The sequence below is a fragment of the Chamaea fasciata genome, unplaced genomic scaffold, assembly GCF_029207755.1.
Source record: "Chamaea fasciata isolate MVZ Bird 193981 ecotype frontalis unplaced genomic scaffold, bChaFas1.0.hap1 SCAF_5, whole genome shotgun sequence".
NCBI lineage: Eukaryota > Metazoa > Chordata > Aves > Passeriformes > Sylviidae > Chamaea > Chamaea fasciata.
Window position 1 is genome coordinate 14,758,090 of NW_027094090.1, and position 13,710 is coordinate 14,771,799.

Here is a 13,710-nt window from a genome sequence, read left to right on the forward strand (position 1 = left end):
TAGCATATCATTACAAATTCAAACCCGGGCCTATTCTGATGGAAAATCTTCCTTAGGAATGTGAATTGTTTTGGGCAAAATAATCAGGCTTCTTTCCTGGCAGGGATACTATTTGCATCAAAAATTAGTGTCATCCGCCCACTCGGTTTCCAGCTCAAAGCCAGGCATTTCATTAGCGAAGTGAGAACAGAGATGCTTGGCTGGAGCAGCTTCGGCAAACAATCCTGCCAGTACCGCCAGAAAGGTGGGAGAACTGCGTGCTCCCACGGGTGCAAGGGTCAGGAGGACCACTCAGGGCCAGAAGAGAAATGAGGACATCTCATTCCTGCCTGGGAAAGGGAAACATGCCCAAGGGCAAACGACCCAGCGCAGACAGCGGGATAAGCCCCTCTTTCCCCGGAGGGAGGCCTTGGAAGCGGAGTGCAGAGCCCTTGTGCGTTGCGTGGGCAAGAGCCGTGGGTGCTGATAGCGCGAGTGGAGAGGTGCGTGGGGGCGAGCTGTGCGTGTGGAGCCCGGGCTGCCAGCGCCACGCGTGTGCCCGTGTGAGCCACGGGAAAGGGCACCTGCGAGCCGGGCACCTCCAAGGAGCCCATAGCTGCCAGCGGCGTGCGCGGGCAGGGCGCGTGTGTGCTGAGCCTCCACGGGTGAGAAGAGCTCTGTGTTCACGGGGGCAGGCACCGAGTGTGTGCGTGTGGAAAGGCAAACACGAGGAGCGTGTATCCATCCACACAGAGAACAGGTGTGCGTGGAAAGACGGCGCGTCAGGCTGTGTGTGAAGGGGTATGTGGAGAAGGGGTTCCGCGCAGAGGAGGCGGTGTCCCTGTGCTGTGTGCCGAGAGCACAGCGCCGCACACCCGCCGTCTCCCGGCGCTGGCGGCTGCCCGGGGCGGGGCCGTGACGCACTGCGGCTGCAGCGGGCGGAGGCGCCGGGCCCGCCGGGGCGGGGGCCGCTGACCAGGGCCGTGGCTCGGCCCGCCGGTGGCTGACTGACAGCGCTCCCCGCCCAGGCGCTGGAAGGGCCGGGCCGGAGCGGGGCGGGCGGGAGGAGGAGAAGGAGGAGCGGTGCGAACGTCCCTGCCCTGCCGCGGTTCCTACCTATTCATTCAGTCACCTAAAATGGCTGGAGAGCGGAGGTTTCGGAGCAGGAGGAGGAGGTGAGGGGGGAGCCGCAGCAGTGCGCCCACCTCCTCCGCGGCCCGGCGGAGCTCCCGGCGGGGCCGTGGCCGCCCCTCGCCCCCAGCACCATGTCGGCCGGCCCGGACGAGAGCTCGGTGCGGGTGGCGGTCAGGTAAGCGGCGGCTCCTGCGGGCCGGGTGCGGGCGGCGGGGCCGCGGCGGGTTCCCAGCGCCCACCCGCCCGGGGACAGCACCAGGCACATCTTCCCTGCAGAGAGGGGATCGCCTCTCCTCGGCGCCTGCCGAGCCTCTTTTTCCTCACTGCAGTAGGAAATAGCCGAAGGAGAGGGGGAAACCCCCCACCATTCTGAGGTCTTTCTCAGTAATTTCTCTCTAATTTTGAGCAGTGACCCTAAAAATACTCCAACTAATTATAGCCCGGTGCTGCTAGTGCTTACTCATGGAAGCAGAGCAGCCCCTGGACTGTGGCGGTGCATCACGGAGCTTTACGAGAGTGGATCCTGGCACACTGATATTTTTAGAAAGATAAAGGCTTTTATCCCGCGGAGGCTGTGTCTAACCTCACATACCAGAGGGATGGACTCCCATAAGGCTGCTCACAGTACATAGGAATTAGGTGTGTGTAGAAGTCATGATGGGAGGGGAGCTTAAATAATTTTAAAACATCAGTTAATTCAAATTGCTCTTTAATCAGAGATAAAAATCTGCTGTTCATTAGTGAGCTCTTGTCTCTTCTCGGTTTTCTATGTGAAAATACTATTTTATTGTTTGAAGGGCTTTCAGTTTAGCCCGTGGATTCTTCATTTTTCAAGATGTCTTTACATGATTGAAGCATGAGGAGAAATACATGTATGTGTGCATATATTTATGTCTGTTTATGTCTATGTAGGTCAATATTTGGGGTTTAGTTGTGATACTGTCTGTTGATTTATTTCTTTACTTTGAAGAAGTTTTTTTATACTGGCACACTTGGAGTATTACCACACAAGAAATCAGACCTTAATGGAAGGTCTGTTTGTTTCAGTGGGTCCTTGGACAGTCTTGTGTTAGAGAATTCAAGGGTTGTTCAGGAAGATAAAAAGGGTGATTTCTGAGGGTTTTTTGTTGTTGTTTTGTTTTCGCTGAAGAATGTAGAAATAAGTGATGTTACTGCGTGCTACTGTTGGCGCATGGTGTAGGGGGAGCGGTGCCATAACATTTTCAGTAAACAGAGAAGCACCACCCCTGCATGGTAACATGGGGTGTATGCTGCAGTTGTTCATTAAAGTCGGATTGCAGCAGCATTTTCTGTTGGGAGAGATGCTTTTGTGAGTGCTCCTGTTGAAGCATTTTTCACATAATGTTCAGGGAGGTACTATTCTAAAGCATAATTAGGCTGTATTTTTAAAGAGGAAAATATGAGATAGGTGTGATCATAAAAATAGGGTGTGTTACAGGTTTACAGACTGCTCTCATTTCATTTGAAGAAAATATTAAATATATACTGAGCCAAAATAAATAGTGATGTAGAAGTTCATTTATGAAAACAGAGGTTTGTTGCAGCTTGGAGTTAAATAAAAAACCTACTGGTAGAAATACATTTATAATTGTAGGTGTGTGATGAATAGATTAGGAGTAATACATGGTAAAGAATTTGTAGAAGTAAATTGAAGTTACCCAGCTGTAGTTCTTGACAACAAATCCCTAATGTTATAAGGTATATTTCTGCACTGTGATTGTCTAACTAACATTTTGTGCCTGAGTGCAGTTCACTCATAATGAAGGACTGCATTTTTCCTCCTGTCTGCTTTCTTCCTTTTGGCAAATTAACTATTCATCTACCAGATTTCCCCCTCTCTCTTTAGCATTCATGAACAAAAGCATGCACAGTAATTATTTTTGCACCAGTAGCTCTTTGTAGATGGTTTTCTTTTATTTCAGATTGTATATTTTGTGCAGTCCTGTAATTCAACTGATTCTGCATCTCGGTGTGTATTAGTGCCATGCTGTACCGTGCATTATGACTATTACATTCTGTTTCCTTCTTGGTTTTGCTCTTCAGCTTAGTTCATTGATGATCTCCACAGTTGTTATGAATTAGTCGTTGTGTTTTGTGTGTATGTATGTTTCTGAACAAGGCTTGCTCTACAGCTGGACCAGCTTTTAGTTTGCAGCCCCCATGGTTGTAAGATATACTGCAAAGGCATGAATTTGCTTAGACTTTAAACATAGGTTACAGAGTAGACATCACTGAAATTGTTTAGCAAATTGTTTTTCCAGAACCTGGTTGTCTCACCTAATTGTATCCAGCAGGAATGAAAAATACTTCATTCTTTCCAATTAGCACCAGCTTTAAGCTGTCATCTTGTATGCTAATTGCTCCCCATTTTCTTCAGTGTAATAATGGGTTTGTGACTGATGAGCTCCGGTTTAGTGAAGCATGAAAGCTGAAAATAGTTTGGCAGATAATCCAGTAACTAATGTTAAATTCCCCATTTAAGAAAACATTTTTCTCTAGTCACCCACCACTGGAAGACTTGTGGACTTTGTGGGTGATGGTGTGCAACTTTGGCAAAGAGCTTTGCTTTCTGTGTGACTGTGTGTCTGTTTTCAGATAGAGAGTCCCCATGATAGAAAACAGTCATCTAATTAGAGAACTTTCTTTTAAATGTGAAAAACTATCATTTTTAAAAGTTTAAAATTTCTATCTTGCTTTTTAAAGTGTCTTTTCAACATATGAAGACTAACTTTTGACAAGAGGGCTATGGAATGTTATCAGCATCATAGGCAACTGTTTCAAGTTCACAAAAGGATGTAGATTATAGTTTCTAATTCTTGTCTCTTGCCACTTTAGTGGTGTCCACCAGCATAATACAGTGTGTAGGCTTCTGGCACATTCAGTAGATGAAGTTCTCACCTAAGATTTAGATCAACAGCCAGCAGTCTAGGTCTGTTACTGCACTTTAGAGCTGTTGTATGACCCGTGGAAGGGGCTGGATGGGGTCACTGCACTCAGAAGTGTGCAGTTACTTTTACCCTTTCACCAACTAGACCTGAGCTGGGTCACATGAATTGATATGGCTCCAACAGTTAGTGCCTGTCCTTGCTCCATGTGGCTCAGGGCCATGCTGTTAGGATGTTCTAGCAGTGGTGATCTAAGAAGACGAAGTTGCATTTTTGGATATGTATTGAACGAAGGAGCTTTTGGAGGATGGTAATGTTTGGATAGGTCTAACCAAAGTCTTATATGGAGGACTGTACTTGATAAAGCATGGAAGGATGTCTGTTATGTCTTCTCCATAACAGGATCCAAATAACATTGTAGAACATGGAAGGAAATGTCTGTCTTCTACCCTTCAAAGGTGAAAGATGGCCTTCATCTGCTCTGAGTCAGTGGAGGCCCTGGATGTATAGATGATAAGCTTCAGTGTTGATTTGTTAGAGATGCTGTATTAAAACAGAAGAAAAAATAAGTACACTGTGAAAAGATGCATTGCTGTACAAGCTGACCAGTAGTCAAGAGGAGATGGCTGCTCTGACATGCTTGGGTGACACCTCAGGTGGAGTAGACAATAAAAAAACATGAAGTACCAGTTGGTGAAACTGAAGAGCTTTGGCATTGGGCATGTTCTTGTGAAAGGTGGAGGCCAGTTGAAACTGTGTTAATGGGCAGAACAGAAAGAAGCTTCAGGGGATTATGTTTTCTGATGAGGCATGTTTAAAGCTGTTAAGAACGGAGTGAAAGTTTCTACTTTTCACCATCCTAGGTATGTCTGTGTCGATTTGCCCTCTTCCCTGCTTTGGCAGAAGTGCCTCACTGGTACTGCTTCATCTCCTGTGATTGACATCTGCTTTGTTTCATCCCTCAAGTGAAGAACAGGAATGTTGCTACTCTCCTCCTCACATGTTTAGAGAGGCTCTGGGATCTGGGCACCCAGTTCTACCTTGAGATGACTAAAAAAGTTCCTTTTCATACTCACCTTGGGTGTCTGCGATATGTAGTGACACTGTTTCACGAAAGGGAAATGTTGATGTTTGCCATAGTATGGAAGCTATGTGCAAAATGCAATGGTTCTACTGGTAAACGTTTTTAGTAACAGTAGAAGTAATAAGTGCAGCTGATGAATTAGAACCACATGGCTTCTGTTTCTGGTTTTCCAAAAGGGAGATGAAGTATGCTGGGAGAACTCATTGGTTACTAATGCAGGTTAGTGGAGATTAGAGCTTTTTGCAACTAAAGCTTAATGTGGCATGGTGTTAGGATACAATGTTGTCTTTTGATTTGGCAATTGGGATATGTTCATCCATTGCAACTTTATGCAATTCTTTTCATACCCCCAGTTCTTGAACTGTTGATCAGTTGGTTGTCTTATGTAGGGTTTTTTTTTTCTACTTCACTAGCTTCTGTGTGGGGTTTTTTCCTCCCCATATGGAATCTGCTGTTTGTTGTCATGCCTGCCTCTACCTTTCCACATTTTTGCATTCTTCTTTTTAAGCATTTTCTTTTAAAGCTTTTCTAGTGAGGTTGTTTTCCTCTGTGCTAGATCGAGCTACTGTGTGATACACTAGGAAAGAAGGAACTGAGTGAAAGGAGCTGTCTTTTTTAGACAGTGTGTTTTGAAGCACTTTGATGGCAGCTGAGATTGATTTTCTTTCTAGGGTTGCTGTTGTGCAAACAGTTACAGGTGTGCTTAAGCTTCCCACCATAAATAGATCCTCAGATGGCAGATGAATGGACATTATACTGTGGTATATATTATGAGCTCTGGAGATACTCGTTTCATGCTTCCCATACAGTGCTAAGCATTCTCATAAATTATTCTGTAGGTAGATAAACAACAGCAATAGACTACAGTACTATCCATTGGTTCCTTAAAATGGACCAAACTTTTTATTTTAATAGACAGTAATTATTACCCATCTGTAATCAGCTGTTGTAAAAGTGTTTTTTTTTTTTTTTTTGGGAGAATATGTAACTGTGCTAATGAAGTTTAGCAGTCTGTAAGAACAGAAGAATGTCCCACCTAATGAGAGGGGAATTACCAACAGTATTAAATAGCAAGGTGTTGGGAAATAACTCTTCTGCACGGAGTCTGTTAAAGGAAAGCCAGAAAAGAAATTCTTGTTTTCGAAAGCTCCTGTTGCATATCTTTTTGTTAGTTTTGATGTTTTTCTTTGCTCTCTGACTTAAACAAACATCCCCTTGTCCTTCTCTGAAACTTTACCCCACTGGTATGTTTTGCATTTTAGCTGAAGAAAAGACACGGCACCATCTGCTGCTGAATTAATTCTGGTTTCATAATATCTGACTCAATCACCCGTTACTGATATTGCTTGGGGCAGGCTGAAATCTGTGATCTTGCTTTCTAGGAAATAAACTTCCCTTTTCACCACTTGTGTTGTAAACACAAACTCATTCTTGGATGGAGGGGAAAGAAATCCTTCTCGGACCTTTCCATTAATGCCATGTTTTCCTTGCCAAAAGATGGGTATCTTGAATTTAGGAAGAAAAAAAAGCAATGAGTGGTGTACCTCGGCAGTCTGCTCACGCTTTTGGATGAATTATATTTTTAAGTTGTCCCTTCCCAAAGTTTGTAGAGGACTTGAAAGTTTACTTGGCTTTGAAAAAAACATTGAGCTTGTCACTAATTTCCATTTAATGGTGTTTTCTTTACTCCTTGTGATCTGTTGGCTTAGACATTCTTTTATTACTGAACTCAGGGCTTCACATTGTCAGGGTTACTGTGTGACATCTGTAAATTCTTCTGTAGCAGTAGAATGACCCTTGTGCATGGGATCAGGAGAGTCCTGCTCCCTCCCTCTGCTTTCCCTTGATTTGCTTTAAGCCTTTTATAGATTGCCCTTGCTGCCCACTCAAAGATGGCCGTTGGAATTCTTGCTATCATGTTCTGTTGCCTGACTACTGCTGGTGAAATCAAGCAACTTTAGGTGCTTTTTTTTTATTTTAAGGAAAATACAGCAGAATACTAAATATCTGTGGTGGGTAGGGATTTTTTTGTTGTGCTAATATTCTTTCCATGTAAAACACTTTCAAGAAGTGTCATTTGAACTGGTGAACAAGAAAGTTTAATTAGAAATCAAACCAGATCTGAACAAGTCTAGCAAGAGTAACTGCATGAGCTGTGCCTTTTTATTGTGCTCTGTTTCTCTTCTCTTGAATAATTTTAAATCTTTGTTCATTTTCTTCCTGTTCTTCCTTGTGGGATGTTTTTTTTTTTTTTCTTTTGTTTGGTTTTTGGGTGGGTTTTTTTTTTAGGTTTGTGTTGATTTGCACTTTTCCCTAGTGAAATATATCTGCTCCAGTGTAAGGGGAGAAATGATGCCTTAGTTTTCAAAAATGGTCTTGTTTGATGTGTTTATTATGGCAACAAGATACAAATAGAGAATATTGAAAAGATAAGGTTAGTGTCACAGTGAGTTTGATGCATAGAGAAACAAAACGTTCAAAATGTATTCTAAAATGTGAAAACCTGCTGATTCAGAGCTTATGAATGATTAGCATAAAATATTTCCTGAATGGAACCTGAATGGAAATAAAGAGTGAGGAGCGAGTACCATCTGTTCCTTTGTTCTAGTAGTATCCTCAGCAGATTTGGTAGAGTTTGCCGCTGCTGGAATAATTATTTTTCTATGTAAGGATTTTTTTTTTCTTCAAATCACTTGACAAATGCTCGCTGGGACAATGCACCCTTTAACCATCTTTGCATCTTTAAGTCTACCTAACAAAAATGGATGACTTATTCCTTGAGCCTGTTTGCTTTGGAGCTTCAACACAGAAAGCTGAGAGCAACATGACCTTAGTAAAAGGTTATGATTATTCTACTATACAGAGCAATTTATACACATTCAAATTGAATAGTGCACTTCCATTGTTGAATTTAAAAATGGACTAAAGGATTTGTTGTCCAGGTAAATTAGTGTCTCACTGTTGGCTCTTGCATTTATGCTGCTATAGGAACTCTGCATAGTTCAGTTGGTTAGCAAATAACTGCCTCTTTGCAGGACATTGTAGATTTAATGTAATCTTTCCATACTATCTCTCAAATACTCCAGGTTTCTTCAAATGCTTCCTCTTGGATAGCGTAGCTTTGAAAGATTCTTATTTTCCTTTTCCTTTGTGTTTAGCATAACTGATCCTGTAAAAGCATGAGTAAATTAGTATTTTCAGGGTGATTAAAAGGACTGTAGCATGCTATAGCATTACCAGTTCAAGTACCAGAGCTGAACACATGGAATGTTACCAATAATAGGACTAGACAGAAAATGTTTCCCTTTTGTGAGACATCTCAAAGTCTGACACTTTATCTTTTCTCCTGTGTTCTCTTTTGATAATGGAAGAGTTTGATCAAACGGGTTTCTCTGTTTGTTGGGTCTGATCTCATCTGCAACCTTGAAGAAAGGTATTCCGCATCTTGAGTCAATTCTCCAACCTCTTGGTTATTATCTTTAGGCTGTGTATTTTTTCAATGAGCTGGTTTTTCCTTCCATTTCTAATTGTTAGTTATCCTTTGCTTAATATGGCTAAAACAAATTTAAGGTGACATATTAAGCTGGAAAGCTGCATAGCTGTGAAGTACTAATGTCAGTCAAGAAACTATTAAATACAGGACTTGTTAGTAATGCTGTTTAAGAAGTTCTGCAGATTGTTGATAGTAGGGTAAAGCACAAAAGACGAGTTTATCCTCTAGAAATATATTGCAATTGATGAAATATAGTCTTGTGTAATTTTGGGGTATCTAACATGTTTGCTAGGAAATTTCTCATGATAGTAAAACGTCTAATATTGCATAAAATGTAGAAAGTGGCATATCTGGATTGCTTTAAGTATTTGGTACCACATTGTGTGTGAGACTTCTTGGAATAAAGTGATAGAAAGGTAGACTGACTTAGGATGTATGTATATATTTTATTCAAAATGCTTACCTAATTAACTTTGTTTTTCAAAGTCAGTAATCCTTAGCATTCATTTTGGACATTTTTTCCCTTAAGCATGGGACTAATTGGGAGATGAGTCCGGAGACCTTTTGTGTCATTTTGAGTAGCTCATTATCCTAAGTCTTAGAGTTGCTAATCACTCTCTCAGTAGTATTGATTACCAACTGCAGTAGTGCCTCTTAGTTTGTGTTTGATTTCTTTCACAGGACACTATCCCTGTGTACCCATTTCCACCTGTGTGAGAATATGAGTAAGCTTTTGTCTTTTTCTTAATATTCTTTTCCTGCTTTTCTTTCCCCATGCTCCCCTGGCACTTTGTTTATTGTCATTTTAGGATTATGTCATAAGATCCTCAGGCCAAAGATGTAGCTTCAAAGTAAATACGATATAAATAATACATGATGTAATATCGTGAGAAAACCAACTCTACCCAAACACCTGAGTTAGTTATTACCTTCTATGAAAAGTCTTACAATTAAAGATTCTATATATGGCTTTGTTTCTCCCTCTCCTCTTTGCTCATTTCTGTGAAGAGTGAAAAACTTATGTCTGTACCAGACACTTTGATCTGGAGGAAGTAGCTGACTGCTCTTTTTTTTTTTTTTTTTTTAACCTGCTAAGCAAACCATACACTGCTTTAGTTGTCGCTCTGCATAAGTTGTCCAGGTAAGGTTTATTTCACTCCCTAGTCTCAAATGCATTCTTTTTGAAGTCTAATCTTTAATTTTAAGTAAAGCCTTTGAATTTTTTCCTTAAAATTATTATCTATATTTATTACTTTGCAGACTATAGATGTTGATACCATTTAAACATCTGTATTTTCTTTTCTTTTTTTTTTTTTTTTGTTAAAACTATCATGCATGTGAGTGACTGCTATATTTGGGAAAGGCTGATGTGTGTATGAGCAAGCTGTTTGAAACGCATTGAAGACCAGAAAAATATTTTTGTGTTGGGTTAAGGATGACTGAGTATCTGAATGCAGATTTTGTAGAGGTGATCGAAACGAGGAGGATTCTATTTGTGTTTGAAGAGTCTGTAGGTCAGAGGCAAGGCCACCTGTTCAATCTGTATCACTTAGAGTGCAGCTTATGCTTCTGTCTAATCTGATCAGTCAGCCCATCACTCAGGAACAATAAAATTGCCATTCTGATCTTTAGAAGCAGAACTCTGAGTTCAGCAAAAGTGGATTGGTGTTCAGTAAGCTCTGAAAATGAGATGAGAGCTGGGACTGAATTGGTATTTGCAAGTAAACTATTTGACAGTTAAACATTAGTATAACTAAATGTCCTTTTTTTTTTTTTTTGTACTCCCAAAGGGGTTTTGTTTGAATTGGGGTTGAATTGAATTTGCTCTTGGGGGGTCTTTGTGTCTTTGGGGTTTTTAAATCTTGGTTTGTTTGATTCATTGTTTCAGTTTTTTGGTTTTTGCATGTCTTTTTTTTTTTTTTTTTTTCTCTCTTTCTTTGTCTTCCTCACACAGTCTTCAAAATGATCTACGTTGACTGGTCAACCCACTATCTTGGCTCTGCGTTTTAAAACATAGCTGTAGATCTATTTCATTGTTGTTGTTAGCAAAGCTTGTAGGAACAGATGGACTTTTCATTGTTCTCTAAATGTCAGCAAATATAGCCCTGATAGGCCCTGAAGAGGAATCTTAGGCTTGTCAAAGTTGTAAAAGGACCTCCAAGAAACTTTGTACAGCTGAGAACTTCAAATGAAAGTGCTTTGTTCTATGCTTGCATCCCCAAGAACAGGGCTGGCCCATGCCAGCTGGCCCATGCTTCTGTTGATTTCAAACTCTCACAACTGCTGAGTGTGGAAATGCCCCTTTGGGAAGGGGGAACTTGTGTAGAATGTTGTTGACGTACATCTTGGAAGGTACTTGATTAAAAACAAAGGGCTGATGCACTCTCTGCTGCTGTAGGCAAATGTTCAAGCAATGTACACATTATTCATAAGCATGGAATGGCAGTGTTGTATTCTAGCAAAAGGAGAAACTCAGTGTGTAGAGAAACTGAAGTCTTTACGAAGGTGCAAGAAGTCCTTTTTTTGTTCAGTACTACTGATGTTTAGTGGTAGGTTTTGGGTCCTGCTACTCATGAAAAATGTGGACTGACTAAGAGGAATTGAAAAGAGGAGGGAAAGGGCTCTTTGTCTAGAAAGTGTGACTAGTTTAGTGTCAGATATGAGGAGTGAAGATTTGTAAGAGACTCATCCTAAAATACCAAGAGTCGAGTACAGAGTGGAAGGGAATAAAATGCTCTTCATGCTCAAGGTGAAGTCAATAAAATGTAGTAGATTTAAGGTTCAGTAAGAAGAGTAAAAGGGGGGAGAAAATATTTTTCCATTGGAAAGATGGATATTGTGGAATGAATAGACTAGGGAGGGAACTAAACCTGTGTTTTGTCTATGGAGATGTGAAATTGTCCATACAGGAATCTCTTCAAAACGGTTCAGACCGGTAACTGCTAGGAAGATTTTGGATTAATTGGTAGTACTTTGGTCCAGAAAGGTAGAATGGGTGAATAAACTCTGACATTCCCAGGTTTTTTTCCACCCCCATTGTCTGTAATTCTGTGAAGATGCATGTAGGGTGCCAGGGCCTGAATTCAGCACAATTGAATGATCCCATTCAAATGTCAGAATGTGTTCACAGACATGTCCACGTGAACAGTAAAGCCTTACTGATTTGGAAGGGTAAGCTTAGACTAATCCAGGTTTGAAGGTACCTCAGGAGGTCATCTGATCCAGCAAAGCAGTGTCAAAACTAAATTCAGGTGAGGTTTTGCAAGGCTCTGTCTAAAGTTGGGTCTAGGAAAAACCTCTGAGATAAAGATTCATCAATGTCTCTGGGCAACCATTACTTGACTGTTCCAATTTTTGATGGTTAGATTTCTTCCTTATGCCAAGTTGGGAAATCTTTCTTTGTTTTATGACCAGTTCCTCTCATCTTCCCAATGTGAGCCTCAGAAATGAGCTTGGGCCTTTTGTCTTCGTAGTCTTCTCTTCTGCACTGAAAGAGAGGAGACAAGGCCTGGAAGCCAAGAAGATACTGAAGAGCTTTGTGCCTATGATCTATTGGAAACATGAGATGTGGGGGTCACCTTCAGCAAAGGGGGTGCAGCCTCTTCTCCAGCTGTGTTCTGAATATGGTAGAGCAGACTGGCAGTCATCCAGTGGTGCTGGTGATAGGGCTACTATTAGGAGATAATGTGTTGTAAGCATACAACACATGAGGTACTGGAGAAGTGTGAAGTACTGGAGGCTTTTGTTGTTTGTTTGCATGGTTTCTATACTCTCTCTGTGTAAAGTCTATTCATTCTCCTCGTATGACCCACTCCTACCTGTTTTGAAGACTGTTTCATGGTAAATGCAATATTGCAACTGTTACAGCATTTGGAGTGTGATTCAATTTGAGCTAACAGTCTCCCTTTTTTATCCCCAGCAGGAATATGTGGTGCTCACCTGTCTGCATTTTCTCTGCCACAATTTAAGCTTACTCATTGTTTTGACTGAGCTGACTGATGGGAATAATTACCCTCCATCATTGTTTAATGTTTCTTTGCTTTTCAGGTGTGCTCCCCTCAGCCATCTCATGGAATATTCTCTTTTCCTGTCCTGTACTGTGACAGTTCACGTTTCATTCTTTTAGTTCTTCTGGCTTGTTCAGACAGTATCTTCTGTAAGGTGGAAAGAAATGTGTACAATAGTCAGTGGTTTATCACATGAAGCATGTGGTAACTCTTGTGAATACAGCCCAAAGCATTGATTACCTTGGAGTTGTTTCTTATGACTCTTTGGAAATTAATTATAATTTGTGCATTATCAGTTTTTGTCTTGTGGTTGAAAAACGAATTTTTAAACTTGACTTATTTATTTAGATTTGTGTATTCATAAAATGCATGTGGAGCACTGGGCAAAGTTCACGTTCAGTTTGGTTTGTATTGCTGGATATCTGCCTAGTATGTGTAAGAGTTGTCTGGTTGAAGTTCAATCTGTTTAAAACAGAGGAATGTATTGGTAGACTGAATAAAACGCTTCAAAGCTCATATCTGAGTCTCTTGAATTTATATGCTTTTGATTTCTCAGACTGTAGCTAGGAGATGCTATTGACTTCCAAATTTTATCAGATATGTCAAGGAAATATGACTAATTGTAGTCTAGCTGGGCAACTATAACTGCTCCTTTTAGATATGTATTCTATAATTTATACATGCAGTTTTCACCTTAAGAAAACTTCCTTAGTTCAAGGCCGTGTGTCTGTCCAGGGGAACATTCACTGGGACAGGATGCTTACCATGTACTGCACTGCTGTAGTGATGGTTGCTCTCCTGTTTTGCCACCTCATTGGTGTAGAGGGGGTGGTCACTCCAGCACAGCAGATGTGTGTGAGGTACTCTCCTTGGCTCACAAGTAACTTCAATTGGTATCATGTTATTTTTCTATTCTGACAATAAAAAATAAAATGTAGGAGATACTTTTGTGTTCAAGGGGTCTCTCTGCTGCAGCTGTTACCAGCACTGGGAATCCTCTGGATATACTACTATATGTCAGGGTGGGTGATGCTGTAGACCTTTTATGGGTCCTTGCTTAGGTGCCAGGCTGAGCTTTTGCATGGTTAAGGGACACTGGCCACTTCA

The 13,710-nt window shown here is 41.3% G+C and overlaps 1 protein-coding gene across 7 annotated transcripts in view; it reads left to right on the top strand.

Annotated features, from left to right (window-relative positions):
• The first annotated feature begins 1,047 nt into the window (after nucleotides 1-1,047).
• Nucleotides 1,048-13,710, top strand: part of KIF21A (kinesin family member 21A) — an 87,436-nt gene continuing 74,773 nt past the window's right edge. For 3 of the 7 annotated variants that reach the window (XM_066182920.1, XM_066182921.1, XM_066182917.1), the window contains exon 1: nucleotides 1,049-1,288. In XM_066182920.1, coding sequence (XP_066039017.1) covers nucleotides 1,245-1,288 — 44 coding nt within the window. In that variant the 5' untranslated portion in view covers nucleotides 1,049-1,244. Of the gene's footprint in view, nucleotides 1,289-13,710 lie in introns of all 7 variants that reach the window. The other 4 variants (XM_066182922.1, XM_066182916.1, XM_066182918.1 and 1 more) reach the window with 2 other exon arrangements.